At 36.3% G+C, this 26,397-nt stretch overlaps 1 protein-coding gene across 1 annotated transcript; it reads left to right on the top strand.

Annotated features, from left to right (window-relative positions):
- The first annotated feature begins 1,974 nt into the window (after window positions 1–1,974).
- LOC120348547 (uncharacterized) lies at window positions 1,975–26,397 on the top strand. The gene is made up of 25 exons (XM_039418705.2): window positions 1,975–2,121; window positions 2,377–2,612; window positions 3,001–3,117; window positions 3,387–3,551; window positions 6,637–6,767; window positions 7,172–7,335; window positions 7,542–7,642; window positions 8,710–8,891; window positions 9,206–9,415; window positions 9,631–9,827; window positions 11,957–12,178; window positions 14,308–14,451; window positions 14,837–15,035; window positions 18,262–18,375; window positions 18,479–18,571; window positions 19,144–19,311; window positions 19,587–19,722; window positions 20,046–20,271; window positions 20,709–20,861; window positions 21,332–21,507; window positions 22,171–22,259; window positions 23,751–23,861; window positions 24,720–24,953; window positions 25,648–25,806; window positions 25,990–26,397. Exons 1-25 carry the CDS (start codon window positions 2,105–2,107, stop codon window positions 26,131–26,133), a joined length of 3,888 nt encoding a protein of 1,295 aa, XP_039274639.2. The 5' UTR covers window positions 1,975–2,104; the 3' UTR covers window positions 26,134–26,397.

Below are 26,397 nucleotides of genomic sequence, written 5' to 3'. Positions count from 1 at the left end.
TCCTAACCTCGCATATCAATGAGAATTAGTTGCATTTGATTTTTGACCCTGGTCTGGGTTCGATTTATCGTGAATGACAAGATGATATTAAATATCCCCAAATTCCGGGAAATGTCACGCGCTTTTAACATTTGTGGTTACAATAAAAGGACTGGTTATACGACCTGTGTATTTTGTAAATGTGGTGATTTCGCAAATCTTTTAGATGCTGCTAAAAGCTTCTTCTCAACAAAAAAGGCCAAAGTTTATATTCCAACGCTAAACGAAGTTGTGTCGGGTATTATACCTTTCTAAATAGCTCCAATAAATTCACTAAGAAGGGAACAAAGACCCGTCAAACATGTACTTGAAAATCGTGCACTTTGGTCACAATTCATAGATGTCATTGATAGTCACATGACCACTCTCGTTCAAAGAAACGCACTGCGTCGTACTCCAACATCTGGTCGACGCCGCCGAGCGTTCTTGCGGGAGAAGCGGAATTTGCGGGTTGTATAATAATCATGTTATAAACAAGAATTTTGCCGTTAATGCAAAAGCTTTATCTTCCATGTCTGCACCACATAAGATAGAGTTCCAGCAAACATCGTTATGTAATGCAAAATTGGGTCGCACAACTACTAGTACACAATTTATTTGTCAATTTGAATTTTTGTCCTTCAAAGTTGAAAAAAGTGCTATTTCACAGTCCCTAAAAAAGTGAGAAAGTGCTTCGCACTTTTCCCCAAAAAAATGCGCTGATAGGGAACACTGGCTACCAGGTTACCGGATAATGCAAAAGTGATTGACCAACACTCTCTTGGCGTACAGTGCTTACACGTATATCAAATTGTACCGATTATCCGTTAACAATGTTTGCAGAAAACAACGAAACAAACAAAATCACGCATTCACCTTCAGTAAGTAATTATTTTATTTAATTTACTTTTAATTTAACATAAAATTCGATTGCAAACAATGCGTCGTGCGGTTGTCTTGTGTTATGTGACTTATTAATACTTTTTATAAGTTAGAATCAAGCCGTTTCTTCTGAGATTGATGCTGATTTGAATCGCTTCGATGAAACTTACCTCCCTAGTGACGACAGAGGCCATACAAACATTATCCTAACTATATATAGTCACATAAGATCATATGACACTAAAAAGAATACCACGAATGTCGAGTCTCTGATCATTCTGTTCACAGCGTGATATACGCATAAAACCAGGTCAGACCTATAATGCAGAAGTATAAGCGAACGGGCATTACATACCATGCGTCGCTCTATGACGAAATATGATAACGATACGAACATTTACAAAATTACGTAATAAGAGTTACAATAAACACGACGCCACGCGTTTAAACTGACGAAGTCTAGAAATCAAAGTCCATCGCAGAGCACAACTTCGATGAACAAACATATCAATTATATATTTAACAGCTACTTTACTGACATTAAACTGCGATGAATTCTGCGATTTGCAGAAGTCAGTACATTGAGCGAAGTTCAGATCTTAGTCTCGAGCAGTGTAAGTTTTGAGTTGGATAATAATATTGATGACTTTCTCCATTTAGAAGATAAGATTTTGGGTAAAAAAATTTAAAATAAAACGCAACGTTTATGCATTTCTTATTTTACCATGAAATTTAATTGAAATTTAACGTTAGACGGTCACTCAGACCAGTCGTATGCAGCGATTTCATAATTGCAGCGATAACATAACTAAATGAAACAGCAGCATATGGGAATTTATTGCTAATATATGTATTTATTGCTTTAAAAAATACAATGGTTTATTGTTTTAAAAAGTTTCTTTTTTCCAACCAGGCTAGATTTTGGACTTCATCGCCAAACACATAACTCAACAAAGCGCTTAGAAAAGCAGTGAACAAAGTAACATAGTTTGGTTGTGACAATTGTTACCGCTAAAGGGTAGAAATCATTAAAATAAATATTTTTGCCATAGCATTTTTAAAATATGACGCTAAAGTAGTCATCTTAATTAATAAAATCTTTCTTGCCTCGGTTTTTCCTCCTTAATATTTACGATTATAGAGAAACTCCATTTTTAAAATTTCTGCACGAAGTGTTCTCCGACACATCACTGCATAATAAAAGATGGACAAATTAATGGAGTAAGTCATCCAACATATCATTTTATTTAGTGTAACGAATTATTCATTTCAAATAATTTCGTTCAAAAAGCCATTTCTACAAGGTGACGCCTTATTATGATTTACTTTTTCAAATCGGGGCGAACAACCTGTGCACATAATAATGAACTTAGAAATTAGCATTATCTGAATTTATAAGTGTGTAATATAAGAAATCTCACGACCATGTTTACGAGTCAATCCCATTTCTATTTATTTTCAACCACATTTTTCTAGGTTTGAAGACTTGGGATATTTACACGATATATTCAAAAGACAATGCAAGCTCACTCCCAACAAACTAGCAGTCGTTTTTGCGGAAACAGAAATTACTTTTGCTGAACTTGACAGGAAAACTGACATTTTAGCTCAGAAATTAATTTCAAACGGTGCGCGAACAGATGGAGTCGTAGGAATATATATGGAAAAATGTTTGGAGTATGTGATCGCCTACATATCTATACTTAAATCAGGTAATGTAACTCAAATTTAGAATTAAGTTTAGGTTGCTCAGGCAATACTACTTAAAGAAAGAAATGATAGAATTGGTTATAGAAATTATAGCTGAAATTTTGAATTCATTAATTACGTAAAATGAATGTGCATAAGTCAACTTTATAATACAATTTTTTTTTGCTAATACAATTTCAGATTCTGCGATCCGTCTGGTAAGTTGTAAGGGCCAATGCGTATAGGAAAATCTCTATTTTAATTTTTGTTCTAGTTAGTACCTTCTTTCGGTATACAATTAAATAACACAATTAACGATGGAAATGATTGCAAAGCGACATGAATACCATTGATAAATGATTTACAAGTATGGGTGGAGAGGTATCATAAACCAACTCTAACTTATAACAGGAGCTGCTTACATGCCGTTGGATGTGACATATCCTATCAATCTATTGAAAGACATATTCATGGATGCCAATCCAAGCAGTGTTATAACAAACACAAATTGGAACGGGAATTTGCAAGGTAAAGTCATAAACAGTGTGTCACAAGATGCGGCAGGTAGGCTTGATTTGACGTTTATCAATTCATTACTGGTTAAATATAGGATACGTTTCGATGTGATAAATTGCTCAAGATGTTCATAGTTTCTAAGTTCTTTATAAAAATTCTCAAACAAACAGAATTTATCACAAAAACAACAAATTTGTGTGTTCAAAGTAGTAAAGACGCAAGTTTAGATCCGATAATCTTCCTAAACCTTCAGTTAAGTATAGCTGTAAACTTTGATTCAGATATTATATTGGAAAATCAGAATATTGTTAATCTAACTGGTGATTGGGAAAAGGACATGAAATCGAAATTCAAAGAACCAGCAAGCGATTGTATACTGCAGAAAGCTGATTTGAACGATCTGGCATATGTGTGTTATTCTTCGGGCACCACAGGAAAGCCGAAAGGTGAATTTGTTTTGTGAAGAGATTATAAGATAGAAAATCCATTTGTTATTAAAGATCAATACTTGTTTTCTAATTCAAGATACGTACGTATCTTGGCTATACATGGAATTTTGTATTTTACACAAATAGGAAAGTTCAATATGAAGTCATAATACAGTTTATAAGAATGCTGAGCAATTCAATAAAAGTCATGATGCATTTCATAGAACCCTATATGACGCCACAAAAAGCCCTTATATTGTGTAAAATACAAAATATGACATCACAAATTTCAATTATTGTATGTGATATCCTGGGTACGCCACTATTCAAAGATGCAAATCTACATAGAATACAAACAACTATTGGCTCAAAGTACCTAGTCCAATAATGGGTTACTCTGAGGGTCCATGTGTACACGCATACAAACGTTCGTAAGTGCAAACGCATATGGGTGCAAATATCTTTGATACACATATTCCCATAGTTGAAAATTCAGGTGGAAATGTCAGTGGGCGCAAAAATATGCAGGTTGGAATATCTGGGTGCAGTTTGCGGGTACATACGTGGATGCAAAGATATTGAAACCGTATTCTTCCGCTGTGCAAAAGCGCACAAAGCACACAACTTTGAACCTCTCCTAGTCACATATAAGTTGTAAGTTTGTCAAGGAATGACGCCAAGAAAACACAAAGAATCCAACGTGTCGTTTTATTGAACTTGGGTATATTTCACACGCGATATAATTTTATGCTCCATATACTATATATAGAGAGAGTCTATACCATAGGTTCTCAAAGTGCTCCGTACGGAGCCCCAGGGCTCCGCGAGAGAAACCCAGGGGCTCCGCGAGCTATTCGATTACTTTTTCAAAATACTGACTTGGCTAATTTTGTAATTGTTCAATATAGCCACGAAATATGGCATAGAGGCGGAATTCAAAAATTATTTATAAGCAGGAGCGCAGCCAGGATTTTTAAGAGGAAGGGGGTTCAATATTGAAATCGGAAATTTCCGCGGAACACTCTTCTAGACTAAAAAAAATTTTCAGCGGATAACGAGATTTCTGCTGCGTAAAATATTCAATCCATGAATGATGCGAGCATTTAAAATGTCTTATCATAATAATTTAATGGTACTCATCGTTACTCACGTTTGATTCGAGATTACTGAAATAAAAGTTTACTATTCTAAAATACCATAAAATACGTGATACACTGTCAACTATAAATAAAATGAAATCGTATTTTAGGGATTTGTCAAATATGATTTGTTCTTTCGCACTCGAGATTATTATTATGCGAGATATCGCCGTTTCAAAAATCACCAGGTCGGCGTTAAAACTCAATGAGTACAATTTACAATTGTGCAACCCATGACCGATGCGGGCATTTTGAAATGACTTGTTTATTGGTTTAATTGGGTTCAATGTAACCTGCAGTTGCGCCGACTCACGACAATAAAAATTACTTCTCAAATTACCACGACAATCCGCGGACATGAAATGAGAAACAATGAAACGAAGTTAAGTGAACGAGGTTCTTCTGGACTACCGTTTATCCTGAACGACGCTGTTATCATAAGATATTAGAAGCAAAGTCATATATATATATTGTCCACAAAAGAACATACCTACTACTGGTGCCAGTAGTTTGATAAGATATTTGTGCCCGGCCTGATTAAATCGTAATCATGACAGATAGAGCGGCAGATTATAGCGAATTCGACAAATTTGAGCCATTTTTTCAACACTAACTCCGCCCCATCGCAGGTCCGCCACTCCGATTCTTTGCAAGATATCGCCGTTTAAAAAATCACAAGGTCTGGGCAGAATACGAAGATTGAAATTTATTTTATTGCAGGTAGCTACATCACATCACGCGCACAATTGACTGTGTTTCGATTTTAGTTACTACGATGGATAACCAAAGAAAACCTAACATAACACCAAATTTTGTGATTACAACGACTAAAAAAGCGTTTTTAATCTGTCACGAATCTGCAGAAACAAAACTCATAGTGGTATCTTTCGTTTTAAGTTTTAGTTTCAATATATATTTCATAATTCCGCTTTTCAATCAAGAAATTTGAGTTGCGGATTTACCTATTTTTAAATAACATGTTTTTCACATTGAACTCATAATTCCCCACGAGAACAAAAAAGCAATTATTGTCGTCATTGTGGAACAATACATATATATGCCGAAGGAAATTTAGATTTAGGGAGGGAGAATAAACACAGACATTAGGATGTTTGGGGTTTGAAAAGCACGTCACTCTGACGAAAACAATCGGCGGTTGTAACAAAATGCAATCGCAAACGTTATTAGCGATCTTTTAAGTCTTCCAAAAACATCAGAAGGGAAAAGATTCGACCCCTAATTTATTAATATGTTTGTTAAGTGTCAAATTTACAGCCTTAATAGGTATAATTTATCTTTAAAATTTAGATTTATTTATGACTTGTATTAACCCTATTAAAAAAGGTTTAGCAATTAAATGAAGTAAAGTACTTTTAACTTACTCAGTAATATTAATCGGAAAGTAACAATTTTAAAATTTATTTTGGGGCTCCGTGAATGGTTCCATTACATTTGAACCCATGACAATTTCACCTGTATGCTATTGCACCTATGGAATTTTTTTTGTTTCACGGATAGTTAAACCCATACTAACCCTAACCCATGGGTTTTATCACCCGCATATAGATTGAACCCGTGGATATACGCATGGGTTCAAATGTACATGGGTTCAAATGTACGGTCACCGAAGTAAAGTACTTTTAACTTACTCAGTAATATTAATCGGAAAGTAACAATTTTAAAATTTATTTTGGGGCTCCGTGAATAATAGTCAACCACTTCGAAGGCTCCGCAACACCAAAAGTTTGAGAACCCCTGGTCTATACCATATTTAACCTGAAGCAATAAAATGCAGGCGGTATATGCAGTATTTAACAATATTGGAGTTTTGTACATTTCGTAGTTTGATAATATATATATTCCTGTTACAATTATCGCAATATTTTAAAGAATTTAAAATTTTTGTTTGTTTTCTGTCGGAGAGGTCATTTTCGTCAAGAAAATAATGTATACTATTATTCCAGGAATCATGTGTCCACATCGAGGATCGGTATTTTCTTACACTTGGAGACATTTGGCATATCCGTTTGCAGAAAATGAGAGGGTGGCCTGCAACATTTTCTTCGTTTGGGAATTGTTACGTCCATTGCTAAAGGTATGTGTAACGCTATAGGTGGTAAATGTTATTCAGCGTGGCGACTGAGTACGATAAAATTACTGCTCATTCACTCGAATACCACGCGCTGCATATTGAAATAGTCATTTGGGTTCCTGCATTGCATGAAGAAATGTCTGATTTGGCGTACTATATTCCCTGTGTTGGTGTGCTGGTTACACTTGACTACATTATACAATTTGCTTCGGCCTGCAACTTTCCACCAAGAAAATATCACAGCAGTTGTCTTTTAATAGAATGATAAGTAATTTACTACATTTCGATTATAAAATAATAAAAAAATAAAAATATCTTGGCCAATTTGACATACAAAGCACAATCTAGGCTTCTTCTATTCATTCACCAAATACTGTATTTTGTAACATCAATTTATATTTTTACAGGGCATTACCATGTATATCATACCAGATGAAGTTATTTATGATCCGGTGCTTTTATCCAAATTTATTAAACAGCATTCGATAACTCGAATACTCGTCACGCCTTCCTTGTTGGAAACAGTAATGGATACTGATGGTGTAGATTTGAACGATTTGTTGAGCCTAAGGTATATATATAAAATTTATTGAAAAATCGTATTTTGATGCGTTTCACATCTTTGCGTTGAATGAGGCCTTACATAAACACATGTTAATAAATAGCGCGTTACTATATTTGAGTCACCGTGTCAAACTAGCAAATCAAAACGGAATCATCAAACATCAATTTTTTATATTGCCAACTCACTGTGATGTTACCCTATTTTTCGTACAGAATAATCTGGTTTTGTGGAGAAGTTGTGACTATGTCGTTGCTTGGTAGATGCGTGGAATCATTCCCGTCCGCACGTTTTTTAAATTTATACAGTGTCTCAGGTTGGTATATATATATTTACTGAGTGTAATACTTATAGAAAATTACAAAAATAGGATAAATGTATCTACCGGAGGCAAGGTTCCACTTGATCCACTTTATATATAAGATTTTTTCAACCTATGTTGATGCAAGAGGCCTCGATATTCCGAAAGTGTAACGTGTGATAAATTATGAGCGGGGTTGCAGCGAAATCAATGAATGTTCATCATGTTGGTAGCATGGGACGTTGTGGAAATTCGGAATGCCTAGTCAGTTTTATTGCCATAACAAAGATAGCGGCGTATTGGCCAGGTCGTTGGTGATGGTTCTCGCAGATGCCAACCTGAAAGTTTCGGACTGGTCAGTGGCATTGCGCTGGAAGTCCTAAGGGCATTTGTAGGTATGAAGATTCTGATGTACATAGACGTTTGTGCTCTTTCAGAATTTAGAATTTTTTTTTTTTTTGGTAGTCCACAGCCAAGAATGACTTGGTAGATGAAGGTTTTATGGTATTGAAAGGGAGAAGATGTCTATGAAAATGTTCTGGATTTATTTTTTGACTAAACTTGGCAGGAAAGTGTGAACTGTATTCATGTTGAAGCTAAGTGTAGTAGTACTTGCAATTTGTATAATGATTTTAACCAGTTCTCATGACATCGTGACGTGCTACATGACAACTTTGTACCTATTTCACGTCGGTCATGCTGGTAATGATGACCTCGAAAAATGTCAAAAACAGGGCGCGACGACTGCAATTGTATTTCAACTGTTCGTGATTGATATTCATTTTGATTTTTGCGGCGTCTCCCTATGTTTTTGACATTTTTCGAGTTCAACACGACCAGCATGACGAAGCGAAATAGGTACAAAGTTGTCACGTAGCACGTCACGATAGTAGCAGATTGTTTAAAGAAAAGGAAAAAAATTGCATTTTTTTATGTTGTTTCAAATAATGTTGGGTGATCGGTGGCTTTATATTGACATAGGAATTTCCATCTTTTTGTTGTTTTTATTTTACCTAATACCTGTTTCAATCGGAAAAAGCTGATTTAGAATCAAAGTGTTCAATATTTTTGTCTTGTGGCAGAATGCCATGATGTTGCAGCAGCTGACTTGAGCCAATATTGGATAGATATTAAAGAGCAAACGAGCGACGTGGAAGCGTTGGCCAAAAGAAAATTTGCTCCAGTTGGTAAAGTGCTGCCTGGTGTACACATATATATCCTTGACGAAGAATTGAATATTCAGCCGGCGGGCGTAGCTGGAGAGGTAAGCGATTGGTAATCATTTTAGGCAACCAACTAACTGTAAGTATTGCTACGCGTACGTAATGCAAAGGCGAGCGCTGAATTGAGCCGACAAAATAAATTGATTATAACGCAAGACTATATTAATTAAACTCACACGAGCATATGAGTCGACCTATATTTCTGACTGTATATAACACGCTATGAAACTGACTGATTCTAAAAATGTAATTATATGATTTCATCAGGTATTGGAAGAACTTGAAATTTTTGCGTCTATCTATATCCATTTATAGACGAAGCATAAAATAATTTGATATTGTCATGTCTTTTCAGATTTATGTTGGTGGACCTACGTTGGCCAGAGGATATTTAAATCGACCTAAACTAGACGCAGAGCGATTCATTGACTTGCCCCAAGACGGTTCTACAACTAGAGTATATCGTTCGGGAGACTGGGGATTGATGCTGCCCAATAAAATCTTAGAAATATGCGGAAGATGTGACACGATGGTGAAAATAAGAGGATACAGTGTGGAAACACAAGTTAGTCAGATGACAAGGCGTCAATATTTATTCGATGAACGAAACATAATTTGACTTAGCATTAATATAGCATTCTTTTTTTGTCAGTTTTTCACCATTGATTCTGTTTGTTCTGCATACAAACATAAGCATATTTGAAAAAAAAACGACTGTATCTGATTTTGCCTATTTTGACCTCTGTTACTAATTTTATCGTACGTTATCCTTCCATCAAGGCAGTGGAAGCAGCGTTGCTTCAAATTTCGGTGGTAAACGCTTGTGTAGTTGTGACGAAAGGAGAGGAAGGAGATGATAAACAACTAGTCGCATACATCGTTCCTCAACCCGGAGCCACTAAAAAGCAAATACGCACAGAGCTCAAGCATAAACTGCCAGCATACATGATTCCATCTTACTTCGTTTTCTTGAAAAAGTAAGTTTATGATGCTTTGGAATTGATTGCTGTTAGCTGAGTCAAAATTCTTTCTTGACATATTCTTTCCAACTGCCAGATTACTAGAAGATCAAATTGAGGGCAGCCTTACATATAATATATACTACTAGTTTTTTTTTCCGCACCTTTATCACGCAATATTTTAGGTGTTTTCAAATTTTATAACGTCGTCAGTCATCACAGAAACCAAGTTCGAGAGTATAAATGGCCGATCTTCGCCGATCCTATAAAAACGCGAAAAATGCCGAACTTTTGTCTGGTCTTAACCCTGATCTATTAATCTCTATTCAAAGGCGGTGACGACCTGCTATCGATTAAAATCATTGACATTCCACGTTTACAAATATCGTGGTAAATCCCTGTACGTTCTTTTGCAACCCGATACGCTACGCATGTAAGATGTCGATCAAATACAACACGTGGAAACCGAATGTATATTACCGATTGTTTTCTCCCCCTCATATTTCGCATCCAGGGACGACGACTCGCTTATTTTGCCCTCTTCGCTCAAAATCGACTAGTGAGTGATACGAATGGCGAGAAGTCAAATTTTCAACTTTTATTATGATTTGGACAGGACTGGGCACTAGTTTTTGCTGTTTTAATAATTACCAAAACCTATTTCGCAGAGCACCAACATTCACGCGCTCATTCACAGTGTGCATGAGAAACGTTGTATTAGACCAGTGGTTCCCAACCTTTTTTATGTCACGGCACACTATTTAAATATTTTTAAATTTTTTTTTAAATTTGAATTTAATTTAAATTTAAATTTAAAAAAATAAATTTAAATATTTGCGGCACACCTATCACAAAACAGGAATATTTAAATTTAAAAAAATAAATTTAAATATTTGCGGCACACCTATCACAAAACAGGAACATTTCCTACTCTTGAAGCTATTTAGCTATAAAATAATAAAAAAACATAGATAAGGGAAATTTCAATCTTGTTAATATAACATATCCTGTATTTAAAATGGATGGTGGATAGTTACCGTTATTATAACTGTTTTCTTACAATAATGTCCACGAGACCCACCTTCGGAGCACCGCACATTATTGTAAAAGAGACGCGGCCGGACGGGTGATACGTGACGCGACTACGCTTTGATTTTTCTCGCCCTTCCCCTGGGTGTAGCCTTATTATTATCACAGGTATTCTCACTTTTGCGCAACCTAATTCATTTTTGTTACAATTTAATGTTTTTCCTATTGCCAAAATCATTCAACGATGTAATTGTCGGCACTAGCAAAAGATATGAAAGACAAACCGTATTTCATTACAACAATCAATTACTGTCGCTAAAAACACTAAATAGGTTTAAAGTTGTTATGGACAATTTTCACCGATGAACGAATTTGTTCACGTTTTGAATTTCGTGCAAGGCCCGAGCATAACTTGATGGCAAAGATCGTAGCATTTAATATGTCGAAACGCTTATTCGACTTTTCAGACCGCAGAAACTATCCGAAAAATAACCGTTTCTGTGTTCGAGATATTAAATAATTGTCAATTCCACTACGCTTTCGTGAAGTAGTGCTATTTACTAAATTTAATGAAGGTTTTATTATTCAGTTTCATTGCATCAGTGTTTGTGCTACCACGCGTTTCGCTTGATTACTGGCATGGTTACAGATCGCAAGAATGGGCAAAATAGAATATTTTTATCGAATCGAATAATTCGAATATTTTTAACGAATTGTCGAATATCGGATTTTTTTAATACAAATACAATGGGCATCCAGAATGCTATAGGCATTCTAATGTTGGTGAGTTATTTCCGCCCGTCCTCTCTTTTTTTACAAGGACTACTTCTTACGCAACGTTTGGTTTTATATTCCTGGGAGAACTATGCGTTCATATGAGCGGCATATTATGTTAAAGACTGCTATTAAAGAGCGAATTCGGGAATTCAAGGGATTGGAAATTAGAATCACTTGAAATAATTTTAAAAATGAAATCTCTTCGCGGCACACCAAAATCTTTCCCCGGCCTACTAATGTGCCGCGGCACCCTGGTTCAGAACCACTGTATTAGACTATGTATATATACCATATAATTAAGAACCTCATTTGATATACAGTACATACGATTCTTTTATCAGAATTCCAATGTTAGCGGCAACTGGTAAGCTAAATAAGAAAGCTCTACCGTCCGTTTTCGACAATACTTCAACACCAGAAAGTTGCGAAAAAGCAATAGTAGGAGACGACGACGAAAGTGATCTGCCTAAAACAGAAACGGAGAAATCACTGGCACAAATTTGGAGCGACATTTTACAGTTTCGCGTCACGGATATTGAAGAAAGCTTTTTTGATCTTGGAGGGTGAGTAAAATTGGGCTTCTAATTTTGACATCATGGTGTGAACTGTGGTGCATTGTACAAAATAGGGAATCTATCTTTTTTGTCTTCGACAACTCTTACGCTGAAACTGCTTGGTGTTAAATGAGAATGTAACAGAACCATATTAACTATTCATTTTGTATTCAGGTATTAGGAAATAAAGCAGACTTTACTGTAATTAGTATAAAATAAGCAAAAAGTCACTTGTTGTGAATAAGCCGACTTTTCAAAATGATAGGCGAGGTTGACGTTTTGTGTAAAGTAAATATTCATCGATTGTTTCAGTGATATTTGAACAATATGATTCTCTATTCTATAATATAGTTTAATTTACCAAAGTGCGCGTGTGCGCGAAACCTGATGCGTGAACTTGTCCTCTGATATATGACGGCGTTTCTGACGAACCGTGATTCCCAACGCCACTTCAATTTTTGCGCTTTTAGTTTAGATTTGAACGCTTGGCGAAGGTACCGCCACGTGCCCGTATCTTTATTATGTAATCTCACGACTGTAGTGTCGCCCGCATTTGTTTCCCACAGTAACCAACCTTTGTATACACCCAATCAACCATTTCAAATGACTCATTTCTCTTTAATAATTGAATTGATTTGAATATTGGTATATTAAACGTTATTAAATTGGAAACGGTCAATTAATCGAATGGCTTCATCGTATGTGATGCCATCAAATTCGAAATTCCACTTTATTATGGACAAAGTCCGAGTTGGTGCGAGAGGCTCTAGACCAGGGTCGTCCAACCCGTGGCCCACGTGTCATATGTGGCCCACGGAAGCATTTCGAGTGGCCGCGCTGTTTGTTTCAGAATTGGATAAAAAAAATTGGGGTAAACTATTATTCGAGTGATGTAGTATACAAAGAAGTGATACAAACGATTTGTTTGTTTTCCCTAATTGCGCTCTGCCAGCCCTTTCAAATGAGCCATTAGTGCAATTTTGATTCGAAACCAACTGGGAGGAGATATCGATAAATAAAGGTGCCATAGCCGCTTACATACTTGGTTTTTTACTACTCTATATGACGTTATCACAAAACTGTCAAAGCCATTCTCAGATTGAGAATTCGTTAGGGAATGTATATTATGTATTGTTCGGGTTGCCAATGTTTTACGTCCGGAAATAAAAGAGGTGTTTGCAAAAATACCCTGTCAAGACAGGCCATAACTCGTCATGTCGAAAAGCTTGAAAACTCTATAGCAGAAACTTTAATTGCAAAGGCGGGGTATTTTCGTCGTATTCCTTGGCAATCGACAATAGCATTGACATCAAGGTTACTGCTCAGTTGGCAATCTTCTTGCGGGGAGTCAATAATGATTTTGAAATTACCTCGGAGCTCGCAGCCATTGTCCCTATTAATTTTTCGGCTACAGGCATTGGTCTGTTGGGAGCTATGATGGAAAAGATAAAGCGTCATGGCTTGTCTTTGGCGAAACTTTCGGAAATAACTACTGATGGCGCCCCATCAATGATTGGGAAACAACAGTTTTATTGGTATATTAATTGTGAAAGTCTGGTGTGCGGGTATAGTTTGTTTTTTTCATTAACCTGTAGTCAATGTAGCAAAACTAGAACATAATGCCATGTTAAGTGACCCGCGTAATTATTATCAAACTTCATGTGGCCCTTCGGCCAAAAAGGTTGGACGACCCTGCTCTAGACATCAATTTATTTCAAGATTGTACTAATGAGTGCTAAACAAACTCATGGTGAAAGGAACTATATATAATGCAATTTAATATTAATAATCAGAAATAGAGGAATCGAAACTACATTTGGCAATCTCATACATACAGTTAAAAAATGAAATAAGCTATATAATATATTTATCTGAATTGAAGTTAGCCTGTTGCAGAAATAAACATAATGAATTTGTCATATAATAGTGTTGCACCATATATTATTCTCACCATGCCGCCTGCATCATCACAGATGGCCACAACTTTTGTATTCGGAAATTGTTACCGAAAGATAACCCAGCGTTTTGCACATAAGTATTGGTGCTTATGTTGCCATTTGCCTTGTGGCTGAGTAAACATTTTCTTCTTTGTTTATATGAAGCGGATTTATATATTTCTTTCTATTTTTTCACTGCAGTCATTCTCTACTTGCTGCTCGACTACTTGGAAAAATACGTGAACTATACGATGTGGACATTGATGTACAAACTCTTTTCTCGCATCCAACTGTGGCAGAATTGTCAAGAGTTATTGATTCTAAAAATACTGGCAACGATGTCGGGTATGATGCATATTCCTAAACTGCGGTATAGATTTTTCGTTCAAAAGAAGAGAAAGAATTTATATCGTTCAAAGACGAGATTCGGATTGAAAAATCAAAATGAAAACAAAACAGATCTTGCCAACGGTCCAAGTTTTCCACTGGAGGAGTCAGAAAAAGAAATAACTTCGACCCATTGGATGCGTAAATGATGTGTCGGGAGCTACTATATGTTGCTGCCGGTTCAACATGTAGCATTACCAACTTATTACACCGTGAGCAAGTTGGTGGGCATGGGGATCATACCCAAGATCTTTAACTTGCAATCCAATACAAGTATTACGTCACCATTGATCCATCGATTTATATCTGCAAAGCACAATGACATTTTTTTTATTTTCTACAGTATTCAGCCCAAAATTATTGATTTATCAAATGAAGTCAAGTTAAACATGATTCCAAGCGCAAATCTAGACATCCAATTACGAGCTTTTTGGAGATCCGCAAACTACAGCCATCGGTGGAAAAGAGGACGGGTACTGCTCACCGGTGCAACTGGATTTTTGGGCGCGTACTTGTTGAAAGATTTGCTGATTAACACAAAGGTAAAAAAAAACATCAGTTAATTCGTATTCAAAGCATTTTGATTTTGCCTTTCCATTTCAACTCCGAATTTGAGGCAAGATAAAATGAGCTGAATTACTAAATGAACTTTTATTAGATACATACAGCGCATATTGTAGTACATATGGCTAAATCGCGAAAACGAGGGTGATAGTGAAGACAGTCAACATCGATAACATTCGATCATAACGGCTGACCCAAAACATTGACGGAAGCACACATCGTTTCATCATGAGGAAGTTTTTATTATTATTTTTTGTCATCGGGTAAATGAAAAGTCGCCTAATCTGCGAGTTTCCAACTATCTAACAATACAACCGGGTCATATGGCTAAGGGTTCCCGTACATTTGAACCCACGACAATTGCACCTGCATACTATTGCACCTATGGAATTTTTTTTTGTTTGGCGGATATTTGAACCCATACTATCCCTAACCCATGGGTTTTAGCACCCGCATACAGAGGCGTAGCTTAGGGGGAGCAGTGGGGTACATATGCCCCCGGGCGCCAAGGTACAGGGGCGCCAAAATGGGGCTTGCAAAAATTTCACAACAAGGGTAAAAAACGGTCACAAGCAAGATCGCACCGGCGGCAGACATCTAGTCTTAGTACCTGGCAAAGTGCACACTTGGTCAGACCACTTACGACTGCCGACGTCATCACGCACATAGCTCGCGCACGGTGAGATTTCCATCGTAATTACATGGCCAAAAAATCTGACCGGGAAACAAAGCAAAATTTGATTTGGTAACGTTAGGTAACAAAATGCAACGGGTTAATTACGTGGTTCTGTATCGTTAAGTTCTTGCCTGCGCACTCCGATGTAAGTTGATATTAGTTCTGTGCTGAAGACAAAAGGCAACGGAATTTGGTTGAACGATGTTAAACAGCGAAGTGCTGGTAATACATGATTTGAGTAATACGTGGTTTTGTATTTTGTTGTCAAGTTACATAAAATATATTATACTGTTCTAAAAGACCCCAATGCCGTTTTCGACAATTCGTCGAGATTGCACAGATTTTGCAAATTTCTTCGACACGGACCTCAATGGCCACGAACTTTTCACCGAAATTGGAGATTGCAAAATGCTCAGTAACAGAACTGTAGGTCAACCAGAAACTCCTTTGGCTCTTGGTTTTATTGTGTCTTTTGGAGACGACGTTTTACCCAATCTGCGAATTTCTCTACAAATTTTGTTAACAATACCAGTTCCAATTGCAAGCTGTGAACGGTCTTTCAGCAAATTCAAACTTATTTTGTCGTATTCGCGTGCATCAACGGGACAGGATCGTCTCAGTGATCTTGCACTTCTAAGTGTTGAAAGAGAAACATTGGGAAAAAAAAACAGATTTTGATGACGTGTTAACCAGTTTACGACAGTGAAATTGAAAAAAGGAATTTATTGTAGACTATGTAAATCATCTTTGACAGTAACTGAGTGGGACATATGCTCTATTTTGTATAGCTTTGCTTCTTCTTTAAATAAAATGTTCCATTAAAATTTGAATTTACATATACATATATTTTTGAATAAATAATAAAATATATAAATACATATAATTTTGAATTCACATATCGTCACGCTAATACCCGAATTGCGTAAGTCATTTTTGGCGGTTTTGAGTTTTTCATAAAATAGGTATTTATGTAATGCTGCGCACCTGTCTGTTAACTCAGATTTCATTTTAAGAATTCCGAAACCCATAAAAATAGAGATTTTGTATGATATGCAAATTTGTTCAATTGTTTCGTCATAATGAATTATCATTGTTAACGCAGGACTATTGTGACGTCACAAAGGCAAAATAACCTCGTCTAAGGATTTTCGAGTTTTTGCATCTCGGATTCTAGCTTAGCGCGTATTAATTTGAATTTATACTACAGTATAGGAAGACGTGCACTTGTGATATTCACTGAGTCCAATTCACCTTGGTTGACTTTTATACTGGGTGCATTGCTGTTTTATTCTTTATATTTAATCTTAGTCCTGTTTCGGTGGGTGTACAGAACGTGTTATATTGATGAAATATATATTTTTAAACATAAAAAATAATGTAATTGAAACAGATAAGCTATTTTGGGAATTTTGGATTGTTTGGTTTTCAGGACTGGTACATATAGTCAAGTTGCAAAATTGCGTATGTCCCCTAGTCATAGACACATTTTTGCCTAAGTCACAGTGCGCCATTATGACGTCAAATGACTGCGTCATATAAATTATCTTAAATCTGGCTACGATCAAAAAGTTGAACTATGACAAATTAATGACTCTCAATGGCATAGCAATATCATTAGGAAGTTTTTTTTACGTTTTTCTCAAAACAGCTAAAAATGACTTACGCAATTCGGTTATTAGCATGACGATATATGATTTGTTTTTACGTATACAATTAAATGCAATGGAAAACATGATCAAACGTGGGGGTCGGGGCGCCAATTTTATATTTTGCCCCGGGCGCAAAATATGCTGGCTACGCCTCTGCCCGCATATAGATTGAACCCGCGGATATACACATGGGTTCAAATGTATGGCCGCCATAGCTAAGGATTGTAGAGGACATGACATTGTACCGGTCAAACCATTGGCGTGATACACTATTCAGATCTTTCGGCATTTTTACCTGGAACCTGCAAGTTAACGAGGGCAATATTTTATCATCATTATAGAAGAATGTCATTGGTTCTCAGACATTCGTTATTGGTTTTGTCAGGAATTGTATTCCTGTTGCAGCGCTTGATGATGACAGGACTATACTTAGTCAGCTTCGCTGACTTTTAAAGCGATAAATTACGCGCTAATAGTATTAGGCCGAGTAATAGCAAATATTAATAGCAGTAGCTCTTAGTATAAAATAATATTGCTTAATCGAATGTGGTGATTCCTGTAATGAAGAGAAAATTTAACAAATGGGTATGCAGTCGCCCCCATACTAAATCAAGACGAACCATTTGTAGTCATTGTGTCGTCATAGAGTTATTGTATCTGTATCTTTCCGTCCGCATACGACATAATCAAGCATTTTACGAGGGCCCACGTGTATACCTGCGATGTATATAATTGAATCAGCGATATATATTAATTGGTTGTTTTCATATACCGTGAAAAGTTATACCATGAAATCACTTTCCATGCATATCGTTGGTTATATATAACTATATATTTTTTAAATATTGCCAGTTAATAAAATTAGTAATTTCACATCAGGCCCAAATCTATTGCTTGGTGAGAAAAGGTAGAGAAGAAGACAATGCCGAGAGATTACGAAATACTTTCAAGTTTTATGAGTTTTTCAACAACGAATCTGCCAAACTCAAGCAGGTTAGCCCAAACCTCATAAATAACACAACATGTGTATTTTGAAATTTTTCCTATCAAATTTTATTAGTGCTGATACCCTCCCAATATATTTTGATTCGAATAGGATTTTGATGCACGCGTACACGCAATTTCCGGCGACGTAGCTCTGCTGGATCTTGGGATGGGAGAAGAAGATTATGCGTATCTCTCGTTTGAAGTGAGTGTAGTATTGTAATCACGAATGTTTTAAAGCAGAAAAAAAAAATTATTCAATATCAAATTTGAAACTTATTCACAAGTGTACTTTCCCTTTTTCAATTCTCTTATTATTTGATTTACGGCATATCCACCTCCTGTGACAGAGAGTACAAAATGGAGATGACTTGAGAAACGTTAGGTTAAAATTTTTTTTCAAGTGCGTTTTGTACAAATATTTGAAGCGCATTTTCAGGTTTTGTACTGTAACTGTCGAGTATTAGCGTAGGTTCCATTTTTTCGAAGGAGGCTGAAATTGTTTTAGTCAGCATTTAACTTTGCACTCGAATATTGATTCATTTCTAAAATAGGTATAATTCAATTCTGTATGATAATTCACTTATGATTAGCACTAGTTATAGAGATGTCAGCATGTTACTTTATCATCTTCAATTAAATCCGAGTGGTCAAGAAATGTACAAGAATTGTGTGATGATAAACTCAGAAATAATAGTGTTGACTTGTGTAAATTGAGGAGTGAAATAGCTAACTGGCATTAATTTAAAAAACATCGCCGTATTTTTAATTTTTCAGATTGATTATGTAATTCATGCAGCTGCATTTGTCAACTTATTGTATCCATATGAAGCATTAAAAGGCGCTAATGTGCATGGCACAAGAAATGTGCTTATGTTCTGTAAGACAGGGAAGATCAAAGCGTTACATTATATCAGCACCAATTCTGTGTTTCCCAATCACCAGGTGAAGTTGCATGAATTTATAAAACATTTTTATAGATGCAGTATTTTTTTATTGGTATTTAGATACATTACAAAAGATCAAATGCGAATATGATATAATACAAGCGTTGGTTCTTGTTTGGTGGTGACGGTGCCGGGAACAGACCAAATAAGCATGAAATTGAAAATAAATGCCTGGCGACATATATATACCATGAGCTTGCGTATCTAAACTGTTACGTATATCTACAATTTCAGTATATTTGTATGTATATATAATTGGACTTATGTACACAGAAAAGCTGCAAAGAAACTTCTTCTGCCTTTGTGAAATCTGAGCTAGAAGATGGATATTCTCAAAGTAAATGGGTCGCGGAACAACTCGTAATGCACGCAATCGAAAGAGGATTACCGGCCACAATATATCGTCCAGGTGAGCATTAGGAGCGATTTTTTTTTCACTTTTCTACATAGTAGATGATAAACTTACATGCTTTTTGACTGAAGTGACTTAACTGGTCGGATTCAATGAATATGAATAAAATTCCCCTGAGTTACATATTATATATATATATATATAAATATGAATAGAAGTTTTAGAGGTGATGTTTACATTCCTTTAGTCGTACTGAAAGGAGCAATCGAAGTAAAACCTACGCATACATCTTCGACCTATAGCGTTTAATTTTATATATATATTTATCGAATGTGAAACACTATCGAAGTTCACTGACGAGTTCTATTTGTATTTTTCAGGCAACGCGTCCGGTGATCGCGTAAATGCTGGATGGAATCCATCTGATTTCAATTTACTCGTTATAAGAGCGAGTATATTAACTGGAGTGTGGCCAGATATAAATTGGAGTGTTGAAATGACTCCTGTGGATTTTTTGAGCAATGCGGTCGTACAGCTCAGTCAAAATTTTTCAATTGCGATGCATAAAGTATTTCACCTGGTTAACCCCAAAGCTATTGATTCTAGGTAAGATAGTACATTCAATAATATCTTTATATATATAAATATCAATATGCTCGATTTGAATATTGCCAGAAATGAAACTAAGAATAAAAATCACTAAATAAAACTGTTGGAGCCTAGCCTATACAATCATACTCTAGATGCAAGATTGTTTCCTATTGAAAACTTCTATGAAAATGAACTCCAGCCGACCTGATAAGAGCATTTAAGTGACTCGACTTTCGCTGGTTTTATTTAATGCGCCTATTTCTGCTCTCTTGTTCATTTGCGCAACTTTTCTATAGTATAACGCATGCAATAAATGCGCTTTCGGATCGCTTATAATGGCTTGGCATATATTTGATATATAATCTTGCATCCTTAAGTCTCAATGGAGTATAATATAATATCTTGTTACTAATTTCCGCGTTCAAATAATATATATATATGTTTGTTCCAAGCGTCCTGTTCTCCATGATTTGTGCAGCTGGATACGAGTTGCAAATGGTTAAATTTGATGATTGGTGTGACGCGATTGATGGCATGGATGAAAAATTGTTTGCTCCCGGGACTCCTTCGCCCCGTTCAATGCTAGGTCCCATCACTCAATCGAGGTAAGATACCGTTCATACAAACACATAATTATCGATAAATCTGGTTCAAGAGCAACATTATGTACAAATCCTTTTCGTCATTGTAAAAATGTGGAGTCAAAACCCATGGGCCAAAAGCTACAAGGGCTGAACTGGAATGACTTCCAAATGAAATACTATATTGTATAGGATTTTACTGCCAGTCTAATGATCTCTGAAATGAAACAAACTGAGATATGGGCTTTACATATACCGGTATATATACTAGAAGAGCGAAGTTCCGAACCTTCAAATAGAAGATTGCCGATTAAAGACAATTTGAACACCGACATGTAAGACAGTTTACAATCAACTACGACTACCCACTCAATTTGAAAATTCTTTGGCGCCGACTCATGACCTCGGCTTTTTGAGCCTTTTATGACCCCCATGCAGAATTCAAGAATACTGTTTTGCGTAGATAAAACATAAAAGATTTGCAATATTTCCAGAGATACATCATTGTTTTCATTTGTTACAACGTACGACAACGCAGTTTTCAACAAAGTTATGAAAACGCTACTGAATCAAGAATACCCAACTCTGAATCAAAACCTGATTGATCATTACTTGAAGAATTTATCGAGGCGAAAACTCATACCGACACCAAAACCCCGTCACGGACGAGGTAAGTTTATTTGAGATAATCTTCGCACGAATTTTTCGAAAACATTTTTTGAATGCACAACCCAAAATTAGTAACAGTTTGTGTATGTATATTCTATTGATTGATTTTTTTCCTTTCCTGTGACAGAAATTTTCTCCGATATTTAAAACTTAATTTCATGTCCTACCTATTTGCTTAACATGTAGCCAGTTATAAGCAGGCAAGAACATCTTCCTATAAACATGAAAACGACATTAGTGTGGTGAGAGACGAACCTTTTTTACCTATACTGCATCGTACCTCCAGTTTTACACACTTTTATCTTACAAAATCCGCATCATCCTCTACAGTTATAAATGATTTCGCGCAGTGTAAGTCTCAACGTGTCAAACTAAATAATGACAAGAGAATATTAGAACGGATTTGTTCAAGAGCTATGACCTAATACTACATCGTCTGTCGCGGTGTAAGCTGCAAAACGTTTTGAAAATTTAGAATTATAAACTAAATGTTGCGATAGTCGGTCAGAAAAACAGTAATTAAATAAGTCAGGTCGACCCTGTCACGTCATGCTCTGGTGATTGTAGTTACAGCGTAGAAATTGCTTACTGACACGACTGACGACGCTGCATGGCGTGGATGTTCGCTTATTTCAAATCTGCAAAATGTCTGTCTCAATTTCAGATTTACATGACAAAGTAGCTCTGGTTACGGGGGCATCAAGTGGTATAGGGAAGGCCGTTGCGAAATATCTAGCGCAAGCTGGCGCGAAGGTAAGTCAGTTGAGTTACTTACATTTGTATGACATTTTCTAGTTTTTGTTTGTTTACAAAGGCACTGGCGGTGTGGTATCAATTTTACTTCCCTGTCGAAATTAGACATATGTTGATACACACAGCCGAGAGGCGCCGGTGTTTGGGATCTTATTTTATTTTCCGTGTACTTCTATATGCTTAGTGAAAGTGATCGCTAAAACATTTTACTTGATCACGCTTGATGGATCGGTGACGGTGATTGTCAATTTCGTTGCAGGCCACGTACATGCTCGGTTACGGATTGTTGCGGCTATTATTGGACACAAAATGGACCTTTAGATCGTTTTGTTATTAAGTTGTTGTTGGTTTTAGTATTATTTTTCATGTTGTTGTGCAAAAATCGCCTTCCTATTCATCAACTGGACCGATTGCTTTGAAATTTACCGTGGTTAGATTGTTGTTATTGCTAGAAGGCTATGGACCTTTCCCCGACCTTTGACCCCCGGAAAATGCTTCCTATACTTTACCATAGCAAAATTTTCGGGGCTATTTTAGGAGTGCTTTTGCGAGTTGGCGCCTGTAAAATGGGGTATGTGTTTCAAACCATCATTATGATTCATCGCATACAACAATCTGTTTTTTAAAAGTACCGGTAAAGAATTTCAGGCTAGTCTATCACAGCTATTTCTACACTAATTTTTATTACTGCAATTAAATTTAAACTTCTAGGAAGACAGAGTGGTCATTGAATTATCTGATTTATATTTGAGTTGCCGAAACACAACTGAAAACTAACGAATAAAGTTCAAAAACGCGAAAACGAGGTAATGTTTACAACCACGCCTGAAAATCTGTCTGAGTGAGAAAAGTGTCTGAGCGGATGCGAAAAGGGGGCATTGTTACGTCACTTTTTGCATCTTGCTGATTGGCCAATGTCACGAAGTAAACAAGGAAGTCGATGCTCGGGGAAAAGTCCATTACTTTTATTTATTTGCAAAAATTTCTATGGGCTTGATTGGATTCGTTTTCGCTATGAATTTTTGTGTGATGACGTCACAAAAATTCAAAATGTCTCACCATCAGTAAGGATTTCGCACTTACCGTTACCCGTAGGCGTAGACTACTATAAGATTCTGTACCCGTACTACTTCGTTTTGTCTTTCGTGTCCATATATTCATATATTTGAGCATTACTCTCTTGTCGTTGCAATTTTAAAGCTTATTGTGCAGTAATAATTATGTAATTAGTAATAATGACACTTTAACATTTCTTAATAACGTGTCCAATCAATTGACGAAAGAACAGTCACTCACTAATATCGTAAAGCGTGTAACGATACGTCACTTGAATGGCTATGTGTGTGTATTGCATAGTTTTGGCTGCATCTGCATAATGCGTTGCCAACGCTTTCGAGCTCAAGCGGCTAAATATAAGTTTTAAATATTTAAGATTTATTATACTCAGAAAATATATCTCATAAGGGGTATTTAAGTATGCGTTTCATCTAGGTCTGTATTGCTGCAAGACGAGTTGATAAACTTGAGGAAATAAAAAGAGAAATTATCGTCGATGGGGGAATAGCAGAAAGTTTTTCTCTCGATGTCACCGACAGGAAACAGGTAGGGCATTCGTCTATATATATATATATATTTATCTATTTATTCATAGTTTTCAATGCAAAACCAGTTGGAGAAGTTGTGCGAGGAAAATCGTACTTGCTCGTTATTATTTAAAAAAAATACATATTTTTATTTGGCTCTCCATTGCAAGAGGAAAAATCGAGAACTATATAGTTAGGTTTGATTTGAATGGTTCTACAAGTCCGACACAAGAAGTACAAGATTCTCAAGAAACAAACAAAACTATACAACGCAAAATGTGCAATGTATTAGTATTTTCGATCGAGATGGGCATAAGAACTATAATAGGAACGACTTTGGATGATAAAATCCGCCAAATGGCGTGCTGTCAGTTCACGACTTTCATGGTTTATCTCAGATCTGTAAAATTTAAATCCAACTACGTTTACATTCAATCTTTCCTAAACCTAAAGTGGGTAATACCGTGACCAAGATGTATGTTTTGTGATAACTGATTTGTTCAGTTTGGCTAAATAAGCTCAATTTCTAATTACGTCAGTAGATTTGTGCAAATGTAAAGCCCTTGTGTTGTCAAGGGCTCGCATCCCATCCGACCAAGCGGTTTGTTTTAGACTCTTTTTAGAGGCTCTACATTTTTTAGTACTAATATTAGAAGTTTGCAACGTTTCTAAACACGGAAGTTCGCCGTGTTTGTATGTTCATACTTTAATTTAACCAGTCTATTGAATAAATTTAGATATACAGTATATATTTGATCCTTCTTAGCCAATTTTATTCTAAAGCACTAAACACCTGTCTTTGCTTCCCACTTGATTTTCATCCATATCATAACTATTTCAATATAGTTACTCTTAAATGTGTTTTAATCTATTTCAGTTTAAAGAAGTTGTCAAAACGATCGAAGATAAACTGGGAAGTGTCGATATCCTCGTAAATAATGCTGGCCTGATGTACTATACTCATATGCACAACCTAATGATGGACGATTGGGATGAAATGATAAGTGTGAATTGTAGAGGGGTATCTAATGGTATCGGTGCCGTTCTACCGGGAATGTTGAAGAAATGCAGTGGACATATTGTCAATACATCTTCTGATGCTGGAAGAAGGGTACGGGTTGTAAAGTATTGTATACAGGGGCGTGGCATCCACCCCCGCAACCCCCGCGGTCGCGGGAAGGCCCACAGCGCAAAGGGGCACAAGCGGTTAGAATTTAGAAATTTAAGCCGCAAAACCAAAAGCTGCATTGCAAAACCATTAATGCACATCTTATAACGTTGATGTTAGTTCTGCTCAAATCGTTTTGTCACGTAACAATGCCAGGGAGTCGTCGATTTTCGGCGTGTTGCGGTTTCATCGCACCGGCAAAATTACGAAGGCTGTCAGAATGATGTCGAAAGCAAAACCTCTCAGTGGCGCACAGAAACGCAGAAAAAGGGCAGAAGAGGAAGCACGTATGAAAAAACTTAAATTAACCAAGATAAACGGCAAATTGTAGGTTTTTTAATAGCGACATGTTATGCTTTTTGACGAAATAAAAAAAGCGTTGTTTTAGCTTATGTCCGAGAGTTTTTTGGGTCATTTCCACGAAATATTTTTGCGGGGGGCCCACGAGAGTCTTGCTACGCCACTGATTGTATATGAATATGATGTTAGCGTACATTTTCAGTTAAAGTCAATCTAATATGGCTACTTTTCCAATTTTTTTGCGATACATTTTCCATAACATTTCCAGGGTAGGAAAAGCCTGAAAGGTAGCACTTATCGTAAATTTGGAGCTGCCAATTTTTCTTTCATTTTGTAGGGATTTGCCGGCCTAGCAGTTTACTCGGGAACAAAGTTTTTTGTAGAAGGTCTATCACAAGGTCTTCGACAAGAAGTAAAAGGAAAGGGCATCAGAGTGACTTGTATACAACCAGGCGATGTTAAAACAGAGTTATTAACTCATACTAAAGACCACGAAGTGAGTTGTTGGTTAGCAAGGATTTATCAGTTATAATATAACTATATCATTACATAGGACATTCAAACAATTTGTTCTGAAGGAATGATGTTTATGTATAAAATATGTTAGCTCATAGTTATGGTGGACGATAATTTGCCTAATTTGGCACATTACTAATAAATTGTGGTATATTATTATTAGGCGAAGAATGCATACGACGGGAGTGAATCCTGCGAAATACTAAATCCGGATGATGTTGGCAGAGCAGTCTTATATGCAGTAACACAACCTGATCATGTCGGAGTGAATGAAATACTGATTGAGCCCAGAGAGAATCCAATATAACACGCCTTCACGAGTTGTTAATCATTCGTGTTAAGTCACGATGTATATATATTTTTTTCAATTCAGTTAAACATTCTGTCTTTAGAGATTCCGGTGACACGGTGTTCGTAAATTCCTACGAATATGATTCGTTACAAAATTGACACTTGCCTCAGACAAATAGTACAAATAATTTGTAGTGATTATCGCTAAAAACGCAATTTATTTTTTGCATTTGATTCCCCAAATGCCTCAACATGTGCAATAAATAATTATAAAAGCATA

Source organism: Styela clava, chromosome 1, assembly GCF_964204865.1.
Source record: "Styela clava chromosome 1, kaStyClav1.hap1.2, whole genome shotgun sequence".
NCBI classification, from domain to species: Eukaryota; Metazoa; Chordata; class Ascidiacea; order Stolidobranchia; family Styelidae; genus Styela; species Styela clava.
Note: the sequence above shows the minus strand (reverse complement) of the source record. Positions and strands in the feature narration are given on the sequence as shown.

Excerpts from the sequence above, each read along its gene's own strand:
- LOC120348547 (XM_039418705.2), top strand. Across the intron at positions 7,643-8,709 it reads AAATTTATACAGTGTCTCAG|AATGCCATGATGTTGCAGCA; the intron begins GTTGGTATATAT and ends GTCTTGTGGCAG. Across the intron at positions 20,272-20,708 it reads CCCAAAGCTATTGATTCTAG|CGTCCTGTTCTCCATGATTT; the intron begins GTAAGATAGTAC and ends GTTTGTTCCAAG.